The sequence below is a fragment of the Macrotis lagotis genome, chromosome 6, assembly GCF_037893015.1.
Source record: "Macrotis lagotis isolate mMagLag1 chromosome 6, bilby.v1.9.chrom.fasta, whole genome shotgun sequence".
NCBI lineage: Eukaryota > Metazoa > Chordata > Mammalia > Peramelemorphia > Peramelidae > Macrotis > Macrotis lagotis.
Window position 1 is genome coordinate 94,156,663 of NC_133663.1, and position 21,306 is coordinate 94,177,968.

A 21,306-nucleotide genomic window follows, 5' to 3' on the forward strand; every position below is an offset into this window, starting at 1 on the left:
CCCTTCCAACTCTGAGATTTTTTAAAATTGTATTGTTATTCAATTGACCCTTCTTACTTGGCTGAAATGAGTCTGGGTTCCTGTCCTCAAAGCACTTACAGTATATATATATATATAAGGATAAGACACATATACAGCTAGCTATAATACAAAGTTATTCACAAGCACATTTATAACTTCATGGAAATGACCTATCTACATTGTGGTCTACAGTTTAAGAGCTCTAATCATCACAGTGACCATTATTCTAGAGATCTCATAAAGAAACACAATACCCACTTCCTGATAAATAACAGACTCTGGTGCACAATTTGAACATGGACAAAACAGGAATTTATTTTTGCTAATGAGGCATTATTTCTTACAAGGTTTGCTTTTGCTTTTTTTTCTTTTTCAAGGGTGTAAGGAAAGAAATGGGAAAGAGAGAAAAAATATTTCCTTTAATTGGAAAAAAAATATATAAACACCGGCTAGGTTTTGGTATTAGAGAACTGGGTTTGTATCTTCCCTTTGTTAGTCACTCCTTACATGACCTTGGACAAGAAATCTGTTTTTTTTCATCTTCTAATTGAGAGGGTTAGAGAAGATGACCTCAGAGATCACTTCCAGTCATCTCTAAATCCTAGAAAAAAGAATAATAGTGCAGAGAGATTAGAAGAGAACAATAAATTAACATTTAAATAGCACTTTAAAATCTGCTATAATTTACATATATTATTTTACTTCATCCTCACCACAAACTAGAGACAAGTCGGGTTTTTGAGTTGAGGAATTGAGGTAGATGAGGATAACTGATTTAAATTCCGAGACAAATAAGACTCCAGGTTTTCTGAATGCAAGTCTAGGGTCCTATAAAGAATGAAAACCCCCAAATGAAATTGGAAAACAAAGAAACTGAGGCAGCCAGGTAGCACAATGGATAGAGCACCCCCTGTGGAGTCAAAGCCGACCTTACATACTTAATAATTACCTAACCGTGTGACTTGCAAGTCTTTAAAAATGCCATGGCAGCATCCCTAAACTCATTGAGAGGATTTCTTTGCCAGCTCCGTTTGTTTTTTTTTAATGTAATTTTCTTCTGCTTATTTCCGAACAGGCACTAAAAAACCAAAATTGAAAACAAGGGATAAAAAAACAATAAGGCAGGAATGTACAGTAATTGTAATTGCAGATATAGGATCCCTTCTCTTAAGTTCACTTCTCACTAAGTTTTGAGATGACCTGAACTAATTGAATTAGGGCTGGGCCTCAAAAGACTGATTGATGGCTAACAACTAACTCTCTCTTCCCCTTCTTGCTCCCCATTAATCCTCTCCCTGTTCCCTCCTTTTGAGGACCACGGAGAGCCCCAGGGTGGGCAGTGAGGGGCGGAGCAGGGCTGAGGCTGCAGCCACGGGGAGTTTTGACTGACTCTCCAGGTGAATGGCTTTGACAGTAACCATGACCCTTGGTCTCTTCTGAAAGAAGACTTTGGGGGCCGAGGCCACTAGCGCAGGTGGAATCCATCTTGTGGGAGGTCAGTGAGCTTGTTGCCATAGGCAGCCCTCAACTGAAGGCCAGGCAGGTGGTCACCTGGAACGAGGGGGGCGGAGGAAGCTGTTGGCGGGTGAGGGTGGCAGAGGCCTCTGTTAACAATGAGGAAGGCTGAGTAAGCTTTTTGGGTGGAGGCAGGAGGGGCAGCCGTGGAGGAAACGAAACTTTCAAGCGGGCTTTTCCCGGCTGCTGCTGTTTTTCTCTCGAGGCGGGCGTCCGGGCAGCAGCCAGCTGCCTCTGAGCCCTGCGACCCGGCCCCCGCGGAGACCCCCGACCATGTCCAGCCGAACCAGGGCTCCGTCCTCCCTCTCCTCCCCTGCGGCTTGGGGCGCCGTGGGGAGGAGGCCGGATCCTGCCGCTCCCCAAGCACAAGACCCATCGCTGCAGCGCTCCAGACCCGAACCCCAAGCGCAGTAAGTGAGCACGCTGGGGAGGGGGCACCTCCTCTCTGCTTTGTCCACATCTGGGAAGGTCTAGTCTGTTTAAAACAGTGTGACTCCTAATGAGTTGTAAATCCGTTGCAAATCACTTAACCTCCCAGGTCCTCTGTTTCCCTTTTGTTTTAGATTTTTTGCAAGGTAGTGGGGTTAAGTGACTTGCCCAAGGTCACACAGCTAGGTAATTATTAAGTGTCTCATTTGAACTCAGGTCTTCTGACTCCAGGGCCGGCACTCTAACCACTGGGCCAACTGCCTGCCCCCTCCCTTGGACTAGAGGGACAATGATTTCCTAGACAGCTTTTGACCAATGGATCATAAAACTTCACTCTTTATATCCGCCCCCCCCCTTTCCAATTGAGGGATCATCTCTTCTCCCTAATCCAGTTCTTTAAAAAAGCCTGAATTTGACCTCAGGTGAAAAGCCACCTGTGAAAGATGTGGGGAGAAGGGGTGTAAATAGGAAACAGCTTCATAAAGGATTCTCTGTTTCAAGAGAGATCAAAGATGAAATCCAAATTGACAGTAATTTTTAAAATTATTACTAACCTCTCAAAGCACTTTGTACATAGTAGGCTTTTTATGAGTTTGACACCCCTCCCCCCCCAGGACAGGTTGAAAGGTTGGGGTTAGGGAGAGAAGAAAGACAGCAGATAATGGTCTAAAACCACATAATGGGGGAAAAATGATTTCTCCCTTAAATTTCTTATAGCTCCTGCCCTTTGTATTTATTTTCCAGTTTCCTTTCTGAGAGTGGATTTTGAATTGTATTGCATTGAATTGAAATTGAATTGAATTGAAAACATTTCCCCAGAAATCTTGCCACAACCCAGCTAAACTTCTAAGAAATGTACTTTTAAATACTTGAAAAGCAGTATGTAATGTTTATTTTCCTTTTATGTGGCTCCATGGGGCAAAAGAGGACCAATTCTTGGAAATTATTGGGAATCAATCAGTCTTCATCTGAACAGAATAAAGGATCTCTCTACAATTATATCAAGATTTTGAGTTTCCTAAACTTAGAGGTGTTCAGGAGAGGTTTCATAATTAGTTTATTTCTTAGTAGTAATAGAGTGGTCCATCAGGATAGAGAAAACTGGACAACAGTTTTAAAAATATATTCTGTTTTGCTTAATCTTTTCTGGTTTTATATTAGAGGCAGTAGTTGAATGATGTATAGAGAGCTAGCTTTGGAGCCAGGAAGACCTGGGTTCAAGTCCTCCCCATTACATATTGACTGTGTGACTCTGGGGGATTCATTTAACTTCTCTGTGTTCTAGGTGATTCTTTTACTCTATGAAGTGCAGAGCAGGTATTGTTTCCTCTAGGGGTACTAGAAGCTTCCTTAGTAGGGAGTTCCCTAATGCCATTGAAATCATAGTCCTGCCCTTATTTCTTCTAGGGGATAAATAAGTGAGGTGATGTGAATTTAATCAGAAGCAGAAACCTGGATAGATTCAACTGCTAATGCTTATTAGGTGTTCTTGAATGAAAGACTGAGAGCTTTTTTTTTAAGAAGAAAAATTATATGTAGTATGCATGTGTATCTCTCTCTCTCTCTCTCTCTCTCTCTCTCTCTCTATATATATATATATATATATATATATATAATGAATACTCAGCCATAGGCCTGTGACCTGTTAGGTGTGAATGCTGAGGATTCTAGATTTGTGGGTTACTGAAAATTAATGAGGTCTCACTGTTGCATGACTTCTATTATCCTGAGGACAAGAGAAATGTAGCAATCCCTATTTGAAATTACTCAGATCACCCTTCTTATTCAAAGGGAATCCTAAACTGGATAATTTTCAAAGTTTGGGTATGCATGAATTCCTTCAAAACAGCATAGGAGGAAATTAAAAGGACTGTTTATTGGCCATTCAGATCATGTATGTTTCTCAGCAACCTGTCTCTAGCTGCCAAGTGTCTAAAAGTTTTGGATGAGAGGGGAAAAGTGAAAATGAAACTATTTGCAAGGGCCTTTAATTGTAGCCACCCTTTGGAAAGCAAGGAAAGCAGTCTCGTTCACTCTATTGCCATTTAAAATACATTCTAACTGGTGGAAGGGGAGGAATGATGCCATTTCCATGGTGTAAATTATACAACTCTGATAATACATGCTCACATACTCAAAGGTCTATCAACACCCAATCAGCCCATGTTTGTGGATACTCTATCCTTTCAGCTCCAGTCCCTCTTCTGATCCTAATTTTTGGGTACTGGAAGCTATGTGTTAGTGTCGACCTAAGTCATTCATTCTGACTCCCATTAGGATATACGGTAAGAAATGATTACAAGGCAATTAGAAAGTTCAAGGTCAATGATTTGTGCCAACACATGCCTTTGTCTGCTATGCTGCTATGATTAAGTTGAATTGAGTCTAAAAGTATTGTGGCACTAGCTTCATAGTCCATTTGGGTTACCTAGAGAAGAGGTGGGTGGTGCTTTGTCCTCATCTGAAAGTCTTGCACAGAAAAACCTGACGATTCTTTACCATTGAAATCCTGAGGGCTCTTTTCAGTTATCTTGATCTATATATGGCCACTGGACCCAGATGTCTCCAGAGGAAAAAGCGAAGCTGGTGACTTTGCACAGCCCTCCTTCACTGAAATCCAATTCACTTGTATCTCATGGCATCACATCCCTTGTCTTGTTCCTCTTTAAGTATAAAGGATGAGCAACAACAATCACAATGAAAACCTAGAACTTTGAACTTTGCTTTTCTATATAATTTGGCCTTTTATTTGTGGTTGATACAAAGATATAAGTTCTGACAGATTTTTGGTTGGTAGAGGTTTTCTCTTAGTTTTGGTTAGTAGAGAAAACTAAAGAGTCTTTGGTTCGTCTTCCCACTCTCATCCATAGAATTTAGTCAAATTTAGTTTTCAGCTCCAAGAGAGGACATTTTAGTACACTGGAATTAGAAAGATACACTGGGAAGACACTGACAGGTGGAAAAATCAGCACGTCCATCATAAATTTATTCTCATTTTACTACTAGAGATTACAGAGAATTTTCCCTTGGGTGGACTTTCACTCTTCTGACTGAGCTGAAATATTTTCCTCCCTGAGGAAGAAATTGCATTGATCTTTTCTATTGTCTGTTCTAATCCGTATAATTTATCTGATTTCTGTTTGCTATCAGCTTGGATAAACTTTCTTAAAAGAATGGAATAAATTTGTCTCTGATAGACTCATACCAAATATAGAATATTTGTTCCAACTACTAGTGTTTTAGTAGATAGAATGCTAGCCCTAAAGTCAGGAAGACTTTTGTTCCGGGATTCAAATCTGATCTCAGAACCTTATGAACTGTGCCAACCTGTATAAGTCACTTAACCCTATTTGCCTCAGTTTCCTCATCTGAAAAATGAGTTTACAAACCACTCCAGTTTATTTGCCTCAAAAACTCCAACTGGTGTCACCAAGATTCAGATATGACTGAAAAATGACTCAATAACATATGTGTACTATTTGTCATCCCCAATAGAATATAAGCTCCTCGAGGGCATGGTCTTTTTCATTTGTCTCTGACTCTCCCACACTTGGTACATGGTGCTTAATAAATGCTTGTTTATTAAAATCATCTTTCTCTGTTGGATTTGAATCAGGTAGAATCTCAATTGTTTTTAAAATCTATTTCTCTGATGATTATTTTTTTTCCATGTACTGGCTTTTTACCTTTCAAGAATGCCTATTTTTATCAAGAATTGCCTAACCTTTAAGTAATTATCCATTTGGTATTTGGACTTATTTTGAAATTTGTGTAACTTCCTTATATTCTTTAGATGTCAAACTTTTATTTGACAAATATAATCCACTGTTCAAATTATTTGCTCATTCTGGATGCATTATTTTTTTTAAGAAAGATTTTATTTAGAGTTTTATAATTTCCACCCCCCATTCTTGTTTCCCTCCCCCCCCCCCCCCCCCACAGAAGGCAGTCTGTTAATCTTTACATTGCTTCCATGGCATACATTGATCTCAGTTGAATGTGATGAGAGATAAATCATATCCTTAAGGAAGAAAAATAAAGTATAAGAGATAGCAAAATTACATAATAACAGTTTTTTCCCCTAAATTGAAGGTAATAGTCTTTGGTCTTTGTTCAAACTCCACAATTCTTTTTCTAGATGCAAATTGTATTCTCTATTGCAGATAGCCCCAAATTGTCCCTGATTGTTACACTGATGGAATGAGCAAGTCCATCAAGGTTGATCATCACCTCCACATTGCTTTTAGGATGTACAGTGTTTTTCTGGTTCTGCTCATCTCTCATGGATGCATTATTTTTTGTTATGCTATTTTTAAGCTCATATAAGAGAAATTCTTAAAACTTTGATTTGGAGGAAATTTATCCCCTCTTCACTATTGCACAAGACAATAATAAAGTACTCATTTTTATATGTGCATATTGATATAGCTAAATTGTCAATCCATTTGGAACTTATTTTAATTTGTTTCCATTATTTTGTCAGGGTGTTATCTAGCTTGTACAACAATAATTTTTGAATAATGAGTGTTTTATAATTCTAGGTTTAGCAAGCACAGACTATTATGCAATGCTTTCCTTTCCATCTTTTTCTTAATTTCCTTTGATGTTCTTGACCTTTTTTAATTTTGTATGAGTTTTATTTTTCTAGTTTTATGGAATATGCCATTGACTTTTGATCTGTACAATTGAACTCAGAATTATTTTGGCAAGTATTATCATCTTTGCTTGCTGTAACTGGTGGACCTCCTAAGCAAAGATATCCTAAGTTCAAGACACTTTGAGTTCCTCCTCCAATGTTTACTTTTATGTCAGTCAGAAGATCAATTAATTTACACAAGAAGCACCATAGCAAATGAAGAGACATAAAACTTCACTTTTGTGGAACATTCTTCCTTATAAATTAACATACTACTGTGGAGAAAAGGTACATCCGTAAACACATGTAAAGGACCATGTTTAGAAGGCACATATGTAGGGAACGTAGATGACTGGGGACATGTGAATAATAATAATAATAATTAATAATAGCTAGCCTTTATAGCGTACTTTAAGACTTGCACAGCACTTATCTCATTGAATCCTCACAGCAACCTTAGGAGGTAAAACAGAGGCATTTAGAGTTTATGTGATTTGCCCAGCATTACATAGCAAGTGTCTGAGACTAGATTCAAATTTGGATCTTCCTGACTCCTCATGAGCACTCCCTGCCCTGTGCTATCTTGTTGCTTATAGGAAAAGAAAAAATATCACAAGTCCATGAAGAAAGAATACAAGTGTAGGGGAAAATATGACCATGGTAAAGCTGAAGTTCTAATCTTGTCCTTCAACCACTTATCAATTGGAGAACAACTGTGATGAATTTGTATTAGTTCTTTTTACATTTTGGAAATCTCTATCCATTCTTCAGAGTGGGAAGAGTCTCAGTTTTTTCCATCACTTGTAGTGCTGGCTTTTGTATTTACGTAAATTATTTTTATCATGTTAAAGAAGACTCCTTCCCAATTCTTTGCTTCATAATAACACACTATTTTTCAATCATCTTTTTTTGGTATTTGTTCATGTGTATAACTTCTTTTATAGTAAATATGAATTTTAAAATTGTAGCTCTTTTCCTAATACTGAACTATTCTTGCCTTCCTAGTTTTTTCAGTTGATTGTATCTTTTCAACCTGTTTTATTTGCCAGCATATTATTGACATTTACAATCATTATTGCTCTATGACTTTTTCTTTTCCATAAGATTCTAAATTTGGACCTGGAAGGAACCTCAGAAATCTAGTTTTGACTCCTTCATTTCACAGATGAAAAATCTCATGTCTAGAGAATCTAAATGACTAGTCTAGGGTCATTTTTACCGGATTATAAAGAGATAGACCACGATACAAATACAGATCTTCTGGTCCCCAACCAGCAATCTTGCTTTTCCAAAAACTTTCTTGATTGGGGATCAGAACTATACATGTCTCTGAAAATTTTGTAGAGTGCAAACTTTAGTTTTGAAAAATTTTGAAAAGTTTTATTTCTTCCTTTTTTCTTCTTCTGTAATCCTGAACTCTAAACCTACCTTGACTGTATAATGAACATCTCTGGCAAAATATCCTATCTCCAACTTGAGAGATCCAAAACTGAATTCATTATTTTCACCCCTCCCACAAACATTTCCCTTTTTCTAATTTCTCTATTCCTGGAATAGAGAACTACTATTCTTTCAGTTAGCCAGGTTCACAACCTTGGTCTCATCCCCAATATCTCACTTTTATTCCTTCAGAATTTGTCATATCTCTTTCTGTACTGGGTTCTATGTCAATACTCTTCCCTCATGTAGCTAGTTCAAATATTTATCATCTCTTGCTTTCATTACTATAATAAACTACTATTTGGTATCCCAGTCCTGCCTTCTTCCAAAAAGTTGCCCAACTAAACTTAATTATGGCTTTGCTGCCTGTTTGTTCAAGAAACACAAGAGGCTTTCTCTTAAAATTTCTTTGTATTTAAAAACTCCTTCCCTTATTCTTAATAAATAAATTCAATAATTAATAATTCTATTTTACTCTTATTTCTACTTTCCCCAATAATAATTCTATTTTACTCTTATTTCTACTTTCCCCATAATTTTCTTTGAAATTCTAGACCTTTACTTCCTCCAAACAAATTAAGTTATTATTTGGCTTAATAAAGCAGAGCCAAGATGATCTAGGTTCAAGTCCTACCTATGTCATAAATTGTCCATATAAGTCTCAGTAAATCACATCTTTGAGTACATCAGATTTTTTCTAAAACTATAAGATGCAGAGAAGGTGATCTGTAGAGAATTTTATCATGTGTGAATTCCCTCTATTAATGAAGTCACTAGTTGAGTCATCATCCAGATCCATAAATCCCTCCCTTGGTAATTTGCCTTGCAATAAATCAATAAAATAATTTAGATAAGTATTTTAGTGTGGGACTAAGTTAGAAATATTATGAATAATATTACTCTAATTATTTGTCTTTTATTTATTTAAAGATTATAATTGCATTCCTTTAAGTTATGCTATAACTTATAATACTCGTAGTTATTACTTAAAAGTATTTTGAAATCATTCTACTAAGGCAAACTTATAAGAGCTTGTCTTGGTAGAATGATTTCAAAATTCTTTGTTCATTTAAAAATTTTTTTGAATGAGATCTCTTTTTTTGTGTAATTTCTTTCTGGTTTTTACTATTGCTATCTAGAAATGCTGATGGTTTGTTTATTTTTGTATCCTGCTACCTGTACTTTTTAATGTTGCATCATAGTAGGCAAATCTGACTCTTTGTGACCCTATTTGAATTTTCTGGACCAAGATAATGGGAGTAGTTTTCTGTTTCCTTCTCTAACCCATTTTATAGATTAAGAACTGACCTAGACAGGAAGAGTGATTTGAAGTATAGACATTGAGTTCTTGGAGACAATGACTCCAGGTCTGGCACTCTGAACTGTGGGACCACCCAGCTGTTTTACCTGTACTTACCATAGTGAATTTAAAGAGAGTATAAACCTTGTGGGGGGCAAAACTCATTTCCCCTTCTTAACTTAGTCTTATTAATAGTCTTGATAAAACTTACAGTTAATGTGATTTGTGATCACCCAGGGCTTCCAGAAAAGAAAATGTGCCTCTGAACTGAAGGACAAAACTCTATCCTATCATTTTCCCTTTCAGCTATTTATTTACAATCTATGAGTGCTCAAAGATCTCAAATTTGAGGGAAATGTTTACACATAGGTGAATATTACTTAATTGAAGTTAACCACAATCTAATTTAAGAATTCTGGCCTTGAAATATATTTGTAGAACCCATTAACACTAATTTTGTGAGAGGCATTAGTGAACATAGAGGTTTTGTGAAAACATAGGAAAAATTTTTAAATTTAAATTCTTAAATTCTTTTTTGTTTGTGAGGAAATTGGAGTTAAATGACTTGTCCAAAGTCAAATATCTGAGGCTTGATTTGAATTCAGGTCTTCCTAACCTCAGGGTGGGTGCTCTTTTCACTGTGCCATACTTATTTTTTTTTTTAGTTTTCTTTTTTTTTTTTTTTGCAAGGCAATGGGGTTAAGTGGCTTGCCCAAGGCCACACAGCTAGGTAATTATTAAGTGTCTGAGGCTGGATTTGAACTCAGGTACTCCTGACTCCAGGGCTGGTGCTCTATCCACTGCCCATACTTATTTTTAAAACTGAAAAAAATTACCATCATTTAAGATACACATCTTTATAAATTTTATACCAATAATTTCACATTACATATTCAGAGAAAATATAAACATTAACATTTTCTCACAAAACTTCTATTCAGATCCGATAGGATTTTTTTTTAACTTTCTGGAGATAGGTTGCTTCTTTTTTGTATTGTTTTTTGCAAGGCAATAGGGTTAAGTGACTTGCCCAAGGTCACACAGCTAGGTAATTATTAAGTGTCTGAGGTCAGATTTGAACTCAGGTCCTCCTGACTCCAGGGTCAGTGCTCTATCCACTGCACCACCTAACTGTCCAATATGCTAAGTTTTTAATAGAAAGTCTACTGTAGGGTATTCTCAATTATAGCTTGGATCTTGGAATATTTTGCTCTTGGCTTAAAAGACACTGGCATCCCATGACAACGTCTGTTGGGTAGCAGAAGGGTGACTATGGCAACTTCTTGATTGTCCTACCTTTCTCCTGTGCCCTCACAGAAGTGAATAAATGAAGTTGCAAGTTCAGCATTTAGAAAAAATTACCAGTTCCTAATGTGTGACAAAGGTACTGAAGGAAAAATTAATAATGTGAAAATACTGTCTTTTCTCTGGGGGGGGCAGAATGTGTCTCAAATGTTAACCTGATTTTATAACTAATTGCTGGTTCAAATCTTAGACTTTCTTGAATGCAGTTAGAGGAGTGGTGAGATGTCTTCTAATACATAGGAGGAATAGGAAATTAAAAAAAATTCTGACTTAAGCTCTTTACGGGTACTAAATAGAATTTATGTGTGCTTTTTGATTGAGAAAATCAGATCATTTAGAGACCTTGACTTATTTCAAAGTTCTGAAAGAGAAGAGTAGTGTTTTTAAAAAAAACTTTTCTGTGGATAAGTGTTGCTAGAGTATTTGAGTAATTGGGGGAACCTTAATCCTTTTGCTGATCCTTGATTAATCTTAAGGGAAACAAACACCTTAGATCTTTCTGAAGGATCAGTAAAAAGGTACTTGATATTTAACTACATATTTAAGTTGGGTGATTCAGTGAGTTAAAATGACAGAGTATGGACATTACTCTTAAATCAGCTAGGTGACATAAAATGCAGGGTTCTGGATTTGGACTCAGACCTTACCTTGGAAACATTAGCTGTATAACCCTGAGCAAGTCACTTAAACCTTTTTTTTTCCCCTTGGCCTCAGTTTCATCATCATCTGCAAAAAGGGGATGATAATGTCACCTGCTTCCCAGGGTTAGGGTTCGAGTCAATCAAGATGATATGTCAAATGCTACATAATTGCTAGCTATTTTTATTATTTATAGTTACCATATGAATGAAGCAAGACTCTACCCACTTTATTCTTCATATTGGAACACTGATAGGGCAAACTGATGAGATGAAGGTAAATGAGATTAGCTAATATTGTGGTTCTTAGGGGACAGCAGGTAATCTGGAAAGAAGGGTGGATTTGGAGTCATAGGAAACCACTACCAAATCTTGAGTCTCCCTCATGCAAGTCACAACTTTTCTGGGATTCAATTTCCTTATCTGAAAAATTATGGAAATGAACTGAGTGCCTTTAAAATTTCTTTCTGGTTTAAGTCTGTGATATCCTATGTTATATCCTTTTGGGACTAAAACTAGATGAAGGGGCTTGCTGGATTTTGCATCATTTAAGTAAGTAAAATTCCTACAATATAATGAAATAAGAGATACTGAAAGAAAAAAGTAACAAGAATTGACATGTCTCAGAACACTATTCAAATTGTATGCAATATGTATTTATGTGGCTTAATTTAAAATGGCCTGGGGAGTTATTACTCAAAATTATTTTTCTAGAACAATATTGGTCAAAGTTCTATTGTTGAGAATTCACTTATGAATATAGTGGACAGGCTGCTTGATACATTCTTAATTGTCCTTAGTTAATGAATGGTTTTAAAAGTAATGGACAGAATTCTTAGAGGGGATAATTATCAAGTAGCATTCTATTAAATCAATAAACCTCAAATTGAGGGATAGAGAGAAACTCATTTTTGTTTGGAGTGAAGTTTCAGTGGTACCAACATTGCAATTTCTTAGTATGGTTTACAGTTGTGCTCTACCAAGACTCCAGGAGTAATCATTTCAGTTCCAATGCAATATCAAAGAAAATGAGTGGGCATTTTATTTTTGAGAAGTCAGTGACAGCTGAAATAGTAAAAACAATAAATCAATGGGATGATGAAAGCTTGAAAACACTTAAAACCTATAATAATCATTTGACCCTGCCAGAACAGAGAGGGAGGGGAAAAACTTAGTTCAATTACACAGTGAGGTTACTTACTACAAAGTCCATTGAGTACTGTAAGGTTATATTCATTGTTAAGGTTAATTGCATCTATTCAGAATGTATTTGAATCTGAAACTAGAGATTAAAGTAGGAAAAAAAAAAGCAAAGGGAGCAGACTGAGAGTGAAGGCACTGGCTGTATCTGGGAATCGGCCGGATGAATGCCTTGTTCAGTCTGGGGCTCTTGTTTTTAATTTTAATTTGAGGATTAAAAGAAGTCTTTTAATAGAAAGTCCTGTAGTATAACTGTAGAAACTGGTAATCAGAAAAATTCAAGGACAAACTTTTTTTTTTAGGTTTTTTTTTTTTGGAAGGCAAATGGGGTTAAGTGGCTTGCCCAAGGCCACACAGCTAGGCAATTACTAAGTGTCTGAGTCTGGATTTGAACCCAGGTTCTCCTGACTCCAAGGCCGGTGCTTTATCCACTATGCCACCTAGCTGCCCCGACAAACTTATTTTCTATCATGTTGAAGAGGGAAACTGAATTTGGAAAGGAAATATCTTAGCAGCATGCATTCAGAAGTCTTTTCTTATTATATAGTTTATTTGTGCATCTTATTGTCATCAGAATAAATAGGAAAATTTTAGACTCACAATAATCTTCAGTCTGTCAATAAAATGAAGATTGCAGAAATGAGTCACTTTCTATTTTTAATTTATGATTTTTAAAAAAAATATTTTCATCCTTAAGCACATGTATATTTTTAAGTTATAAAATTTCCTTCCACCCTCCCTTCCCACTCCCCTTCCCTCAGTGGCAAAAGTCATTTTTGGAAATGAGGAATTAGGATTAAGGGAAAGAGATCATTTTTATAAAGTGTTTATCAGATTCTGAAGGTTTGATTTTTCTTTTTCTTTTTTGTTTTGTTTTTCTTCCTCTGGGGATAACATTGTCCATATCCAGTCTAATATGGTTGTCCTAGCTCTCTGAACTGCTGAGTGGAGCTGCTTCCATTAAGATTGATCATCTCACAATGTTTTAGTTAATATGTCTACTGTTCTCTTGGTTCTGCTCCCTTCATTCAGCATCAGATCCCGTAATTCATTCCATGCTTCTCTAGAGTCCAGTGATTTATGATTTCTTATAGAACAGTAGTATTCATGTGCCATAACTTGTTTAGCCATTCCCCAGTTGATGGGCATCCACTTAATTTCCAGTTCTTTGCTACTACAAAAGAGCTGCTATGAATATTTTGGGACATGTAGAACATTTCCCATTTTTTTATAATTTCTTCTGGATATAGACCAAGAATTGGAATTTCTGGATCAAATGCTTTTATCAGTTTTTTGCTCTTTGGATATAGTTCCATATTACTCTCCAGAATAGTTGGATCAATTCACAACTCACCAGTAATGCATCAGTGTCCCAATCCTCCCACAACCTCTTCAACGTTGATCATTTCCCTTTTTCTCATCTTGGACAATATATGATTTTTATTTATTATTTTTAAGGCAATGGGGTTAAGTGTCTAGCCCAAGGTCACACAGCTAGGTAATAAGGTCAAATTTGAAATCGGGTCCTCCTGACTCCAGGGCTAGTGCTCTATTCATTTTTTAAAGGAGAAAAGGGTTAAAAAAGTTAGTTGACATTTTCCTGTATAACTATATTTGATTTGTGACAAATAATAAATACATTGTTCCTTGAAAATGGATTTCAGAACGTTAATTTTTGAGGGGATTGGAAGAGAGGGAGAGTGGAACTGGAGAAGAATGTAAAAGAAGGGTAATAACGACTAACATGATAGTACCTTTGCATTTTTAAATTACTTAAATTTCTTATATCACTTAAGGTTTGCAAATCACCCTGAAACTTGTTACTATTTGACAGATTCAGGAAATCGAGGTTAAGTGATGTTACATAGCTAATAAGTATGTATATAACTGGATTTGAATTCAGTCTTTCTGTCTATTCACTGTTCTACTTAACTATCTCTAAGGATAGACCCCAAAATGTGTTACTGCTTCTTGAAGAGAAAAATCTTTTTATTAGTAAAGTCCCAATTCCTTCATTGAGTTTTATCCCGTATAGACTAAGAGATAGAATTGAGAATGAGGGAGCCTATCTGCATGTAACAGAGAAGTAGAACTCAAAGGAAATAGATAAAGGGGCAAGAATGCAGTTGAATTTAGAGGTGTGATTATTTTTTTTAAATGTGGAGTGGAGTATATCTGATCATATCAAATGGGTAGGAGAAAAAAAAGACCTGCAAAATAAAGTTGTTTAATGAAATTGAAAACTAGTCGAAAAATTCTGTCTCATCAAAAAAGACCAAGGGAGAGTCAAGTTAATGTCTGGTTCATGTTGGGGGGGCGGAGAATATGTAGATTTAGAGTCATAGGACTTAGATTGAAATTGAAATCCCTTTATCATCTGGGTGATCTTGGGTAAATAGGTGCCTTGGTCTCCTCATTTGTAAATGAGAGGGTTGGACTAGAGGTACCTCCTATTCTGAATTTACTTCTATGACCTCTTTCAGTAAGAACTGTTTAAAAGGACAGCTGCTATTTCTCCCCCCACCCCCCCTTTAACCCTTCCCCAAGATTTTGGCAGAGGCTAAAATGTTGCCTCTATAGTGGCATCAAAGATTTAAAAACTGGAAGGAATCTCAGATTCTTTCTAGTCCAATAATCTCCCTCTGCTAATGTAAAAAAAATGAGATTCAGGGTGACCAAATGTGTCCCAGAGTCACACAGTAAGGAAGGAAGGCAGAGAATAAATCTAATAAACTTAATAGATTTGACTGATGCTAAATTCAGTCCTGTTTACATTGCATTATGTTCTAAATAATGCTGTGAAGGGTGTTTATATCTCACTTTTGATTGTATACTCCTTAAGGGTAGAGAATAAGGGATGTTATGATATGGATCAATTTGAGTCCCTTAACATGTCCATTTACCTGTCCAGGTAAAAACTCATCTTAGTTTCATATATATATATATATATATATATATAATATATATATATATATATATATATTGTTTTTATTGTGAGGCAATATGACAATGGGCAAAGAACTTCAATGCTCCAAGTGTAAATTTCCGAAAAATAGAGTTGGTAATATTTTGCCAGAGTTGTTTCAAGGAAAGAAGCATGTAATTTTTAAATAGTTCTATAAAGATGATCAATGATTGTAATTATATTATTTTCTTTTTTAATCTAAAAGCAATTGAGATGGGTGTCGTGTCAGTTCTAGTTTTGACCACATCCTAAAAAAAAAGGAGTCTATAAACTTCTTGATGAGCTGCTTGTTTAAGGTACTGAGCAACTTGATAGTTTTAAAATTTTGCCAAGTCTTCACCCATTCTTGTCTTCTTGTTCAGTTGTTTTTCAGTCATGTCCAACTCTACATGACCCTGTTTGGAGTTTTCTTGGCAAAGAAGCTCGGATGACTTACCATTTCCTTCTCCAGCCTATTTTATAGATGAGGAAACTGGGGCAAACAGGGTGACATAACTTGCTCAGGGTCACACAGCTAATGTCTGAGAACAAATTTGAACTTAGAAACATGAGTCTTCCTTACTACAGGCATTATACTCTAAGTACACTACCCAGCTTCCCCTTCACCTATCCTACCCCCTTGAAATCTGTCCACTTGTGATCTGTCTTCATTGTCAGTTTAAATAATTGCTATAAATTCTATTTAATATGAATGTGTATTATGATAGGATAATTCTTTTTTAATCTCTAGTCAATGAACATTTTTATGGCTAGCATAAGAAGATGAAAAAATCAGTTCTTACCCTTGGGGCATTTATAGTTTAGCTATGTAGTTATGTACATACAAATTGATTTGGGGAGGAGGAAGAATCAGCAAAGCCTTCATGAAGAGACATAAGCTGAACCTTTCAGAAAATCAAGGATTCTAAGAGTGAGTAGAGGGTACATACAGAATGGGAGAGAGCTGATGCAGAGCATCAGGAATGGGAGGTGGAGTTTTATATATAAGAAATAATGAGAACAGTTTTTTTTCTGGATGGTGTAGGTAATGGGAATAATACATATCATATGGCTAAAAAGCTAGTTTGGAGCCAGATTGTGAAGAACTTTCAATACCAAATAGAAGGATTTTATTTTTTATCCTAGAGGCCCAGTAGGGGAATTACTGGAATTTTGTCTCAAAGTGGAATGACCTAATTAGACTTGTGCTTTGAGAGCTTCAACCTGACAGTTGTATGAAATCTGGATTGGAAAATAGAAACTTGATAGATCAATTAGGAGGCCAAGTGAATAGTTCAAGTGAGAGGAGGTGAAGAACTGAATGAGGTGACAGTTATGTTTGTCAAGAGAAAAGGACACATTGTGAGAGATGTTATGGCAGCTGAGTGGCTGCATGGGATGAGACTGAGGAGTGGAGGCTAATGCCAAGGATGAACCTGGGTGATTGGTATTATTGGTATTACATTGTGCTATTGACAGAACTAAGGAAGTCAGAAGAGGGTTTTGCTTTAAGGTCAGCAAACATTTATTGAGCTCTGGGCCAGATACTGTGTTAATTGTTAGGGAATTCAAGGAAGGACATGGAATATGTCATGAAAATTGCTATAGAAGATAATGATTTAAGTTGGATAATGACTTGGGGTAAATTGGACACCATCCTGACATGAGACCTGATCAAGTAATACATGATGGGACATTTCAGCAGTCCACATGACTGTGGAAATTCATTACCTGCTAGAATCCCTTTTTTTCCCCCTTGGAAAAATTAGAAACAGCTAAGTTCTTGGCTTCCCTGAATGATCATTTAATTCTTCAAAGGGTAGAAAGGTGGATGTAATTGAGACCAGTAAGGAGGAACTGGTTATTAAAAGTTAGAAGCATTTAAAACTTTGGTAGACAATGAACATAATATTTTATACAAGGAGAAGAAAAATAGTCATAAACTTACATATGGCTTAGATTTAGGAAAAGATTTCAAAGGTTTGGGTGGCTAGGTGGAGTAGTGGATAAAGCACCAGCCTTGGAGTCAGGAGTACCTGGGTTCAAATCCGGTCTCAGACACTTAATAATCACCTAGCTGTGTGGTCTTGGGCAAGCCACTTAACCCCATTTGCCTTGAAAAAATCTAAAAAAAACGATTTCAAAGGTTCAAGAAAGATGAAAGGCTGAAATTCTTATGGAAGTTAAAGACTGAGATACTGTTGAGAACAAAATTCTAATGGTACAAACACAAATGATTAAGATGTGGAACAAAAATGTCATATGGGCATGGTATTTTAAGGTTCACCATATTCTTTTCTACATACTATCTGAATTAAGAGTACATTATTATCCCGATTTTACAGAAGAGATTGAATCTCAGAAAGTTTAAATAACTTGCTTAGGAGAATTACATGGTATAGTGGATAGAATGTGGGACATGGAGTCAGGAAGACCTGAGTTCAATATGACTTTAGCTATGTCCTAGCGAGGTGACCTTGGGCAAGGGGGATATTAATTTTATTTATATATATATATATATATATATATATATATATATATATATACACACATATATATATATTTTTCAGGGTAGTTGTGAAGATCAAATAAGATATTTGTAAAGTGCTCATCATAGTGTCTCACAATACAGTGAGTTTTATATAAATATTAGTTATTTGTTATTATTATTAGGTAGCTCAGTGGATAAAGTGCTGGGCCTGGAGTCAAGAAGACTCATCTTCTAGAACTCAAATCTGACCTCAGATATTAGCTATGTGATCCGGACAAATCATTTAACCCTGTCTACCTCAGCTTCTTCATCTGTAAAGTGAACAGAGAAAGAAATTGCAATCAATTCTATGCCAAGAAAATCCCAAATGAGGTCATAAAGGGTTTGGCACAACTGAAAAAATGACTTACCAATAATAATAATAATAATAATAATAATTATTATTATTATCATCATCATCATCATTAATGTTATAATTGTTATTGGTATTGTTGAGGGTCACACAAATGTTTGAGCCAGGATTTGCATCAGAATGTTAGCGTTGGAATCTCAGAAGTCATCTGTCTAGGTTGTTCAGGATGTTTTCAAAGTTTTAATGTGATTTTTAAGCCTAACCTGAGACTACACTAACATTTTGGGGAATGACCTATGTATGTGACTGAGAATGCCTTTCTTCTACCATGTCCATCCCCCCAACAAGACCTAAAGTTAATGGCAGCACAACTAGCTCCTGAGGTACCCCATTCCCTTTTAGGCCAGTCCCAAATTATTAGGAGGATTTTCCTTGCATGGAAAAAAAATCTGCTTCTCTGTAAATTACATCCATTGTTCCTAGTTGTGCCATTGGGATCCAAAGAAGACAAGTTTAATTTCTTTTCCTTGTAACAGCCTTCCAATAATGGCTATGGAGTTTCCTCCTAAGTCTTCTCTTCATGGAGATGAATGTTTTTAGTCTTAACTACAAGTCCAATGCATGTGCTTTCCAAAGGACCTGTAAGAGAATGCACAGGAAATTTTAGCAACCAACTTACATTGAAAAGGAAAGAAAATGCCTTCTGAAATGTGGAAGCACTGAGGTTAGCAAAGATGCGAATACAAGGAGTGGCATTATAAGAAAAGTGTGTGGAACCCAAACCCAGAATCAGCCAAATGTGGTTGTGTGTTCTGAAGACCCCAACAAAGGATTTTTATAAATTATATGTTGGGAAAGAAAAGAACAAGAGTAACATCAAATAAGGTTTGGAATCTTACTTTGGGGACAGATAAATGATGAGAGATCATAGAGACAACATATCAGTACAAACGAGACAGAACCATTTACATCTCTTATTTTGTTTCTGGACAAAGCTTTTCAGACAGGGAAGGAAAGGACAAAGATGGTTAATCGTGTCAGGACCTATAATAAGAGAGTACTGGAATAACCTCACCAAACTCTGACACCTTCCATGCTAGAGTAGTGGAAGAACTGGGTTGTATGATTGCTATGTGGTCAATGATTTTTGATAAATTGTAGAGAATAGGAGAAACTCTGTAGGACTGGAGACAAGCAACTGTACTGATTTTTAAATAAGAGAAGGGAGCCAATTCTACAAAAGATAGGACTGTTAACCTAACCTTGACTCTAAGAAAATACTAGAATATACTGTAAAATGATGGGTTGTGAGTACTGAACACTCACATTTTATGTAATGCTTTAGGATTTATGACGCACTTTATTTACCAACTTCCATTGAGGGTATAGAGTACAATTATCACCTTCACTGCACAGAAAAGCCTAAACTAAAACTGAGACTCATTCATGAGAAATACAAGTGGAAAAATCTTGCCTTTGCAATTGCTAAGTGTATGACTATGGGTCACTGAACCTCTTGTGTCAGGGAGCTTTTTGCTATGCCACACTGTCTTACTAGGCTAAGAGCTGACATGTTTCAAGAACATCAAGTGAAAAGAGCCCCATTTCCTTTCTTGTCAAGGTTAAGAGATTGGCAATTTGTTGTAGATAGAATATGCCTGGGCATCAGAAGGTACTTGACAAAAAGAATCTCAAAAATAATAATTGAAGAGACATGTCTTGGATGATCATACGTTTAGGTAGAATCAGAACTGGACAAATGACCAGACCCAAAAGATATTAATAGATTACTCTCAGCCTAGAGGGAGGTCTCTCAGGGGCCTATCTTTGATCATGTTCTCTTTAATATTTTTATCAATGATATAGTTGAAGACATGCTTATCAAACCTGCAAATAAAACAAAATTGGGGATCAGCTAACCTGTTGTGTGATTATGTATTTGTCATCTAATAAGAATGATGGATGAACCAAATTCATTATAGGGATAACTGTAAGGTCTTAAGCTTGGGGTTCAAAAAGTCAACTTTGAAAGTCCTAGATGGGGAAACTGTTGGAAGAAAGAATTTTTTTTTATATTTATTTATTGGTTTTTGCAAGGCAGTGGGGTTAAGTAACTTGCCCAAGCTCACACAGCTTTTTAATTATTAATTGTGTGAAGTTGGATTTGAACTCATATCCTCCTGACTCCAGGGCCTGTGCTCTATCCACCTTGCTGCCTCCAAGAAACTTTTCTGAAAAGGATCTGGGTTGGGGTGAAGGAGTGATGTTGGTTGGTGAGTTTGAATGCTCATTTGGAGTCAACAGTGTATTTAATTTATTTGGTCATAGGCTTCATTAGGAGCAGAATAGGGTCTAAGATATTCTTCCCTGATCAGACTTACAACTTCAATACTATGCTCAGTTCTGGGTACCACCTTTTACCAGAAGCATCCACTAACTAGATAATATCCAAAAGAGGGGAACCTATATGACAAGGGGCTTATGCCATATCAATTTTAAAGGTTAAAGGTGATGGAGTTATTTAGTCTGGAAGACTTGAAGGGCTTAGAAAGTAGATGTGATTTAAAAGGTTAGATTTTTTTATTTTCTGTTTAGCCCCAGAGGGCAAAACTAGAAGGAGGGTATACAAGTTGTTGAAGTAGGTTTTGCTCTACATAAGGGAAAAAAAAATGTTACAACTGAACTGTCTAAAGACAGAGTGGTCTGCTTTGGATGGTGGAGAGTCACACATCAATGGTTTTCAAGTACAGTTAGAATGGACATGTGTCAAGAATGTTTTAGAGAGGATTACTGCTTTAGGAATGGGTTGGTCTAGATTGTATCTGACATCCCTTCCAACACTGAGATTCTAGGAACTAAATTCTCACCCGGGGGGAAATTTCCTTGGAAGGGAAGGGCTTCAAATTTATTTTTAATTTATTTTAAATTCTAAATTTAATGAATGCTAAAAAAGGAGAAACATTCCATGTAGAAAATAAAAAAAGATTATTTGAAACTGAATCTTTATGTACAAGTTGCATTTTCAGAGGATAAAA

At 36.2% G+C, this 21,306-nt stretch overlaps 1 protein-coding gene and 1 long non-coding RNA gene across 6 annotated transcripts in view; one reads left to right on the forward strand and one right to left on the reverse strand.

Moving 5' to 3' along the window:
* Positions 1-310: 310 nt before the first annotated feature.
* Positions 311-1,515, reverse strand: LOC141491114 (uncharacterized). Its single transcript, XR_012469464.1, has 3 exons — positions 1,412-1,515; positions 971-1,099; positions 311-622 (listed from the first exon to the last, which is right to left on the reverse strand). It is a non-coding gene; the product is annotated as an uncharacterized LOC141491114 (long non-coding RNA).
* A 51-nt stretch (positions 1,516-1,566) lies between these two features.
* Positions 1,567-21,306, forward strand: part of EPSTI1 (epithelial stromal interaction 1) — a 122,747-nt gene continuing 103,007 nt past the window's right edge. Inside the window, exon 1 of one of the 5 annotated variants that reach the window (XM_074191725.1) lies at positions 1,567-1,946. In XM_074191725.1, coding sequence (XP_074047826.1) covers positions 1,810-1,946 — 137 coding nt within the window. In that variant the 5' untranslated portion in view covers positions 1,567-1,809. Of the gene's footprint in view, positions 1,947-10,061; positions 10,726-21,306 lie in introns of those variants that run through there. The other 4 variants (XM_074191723.1, XM_074191724.1, XM_074191727.1 and 1 more) reach the window with 4 other exon arrangements.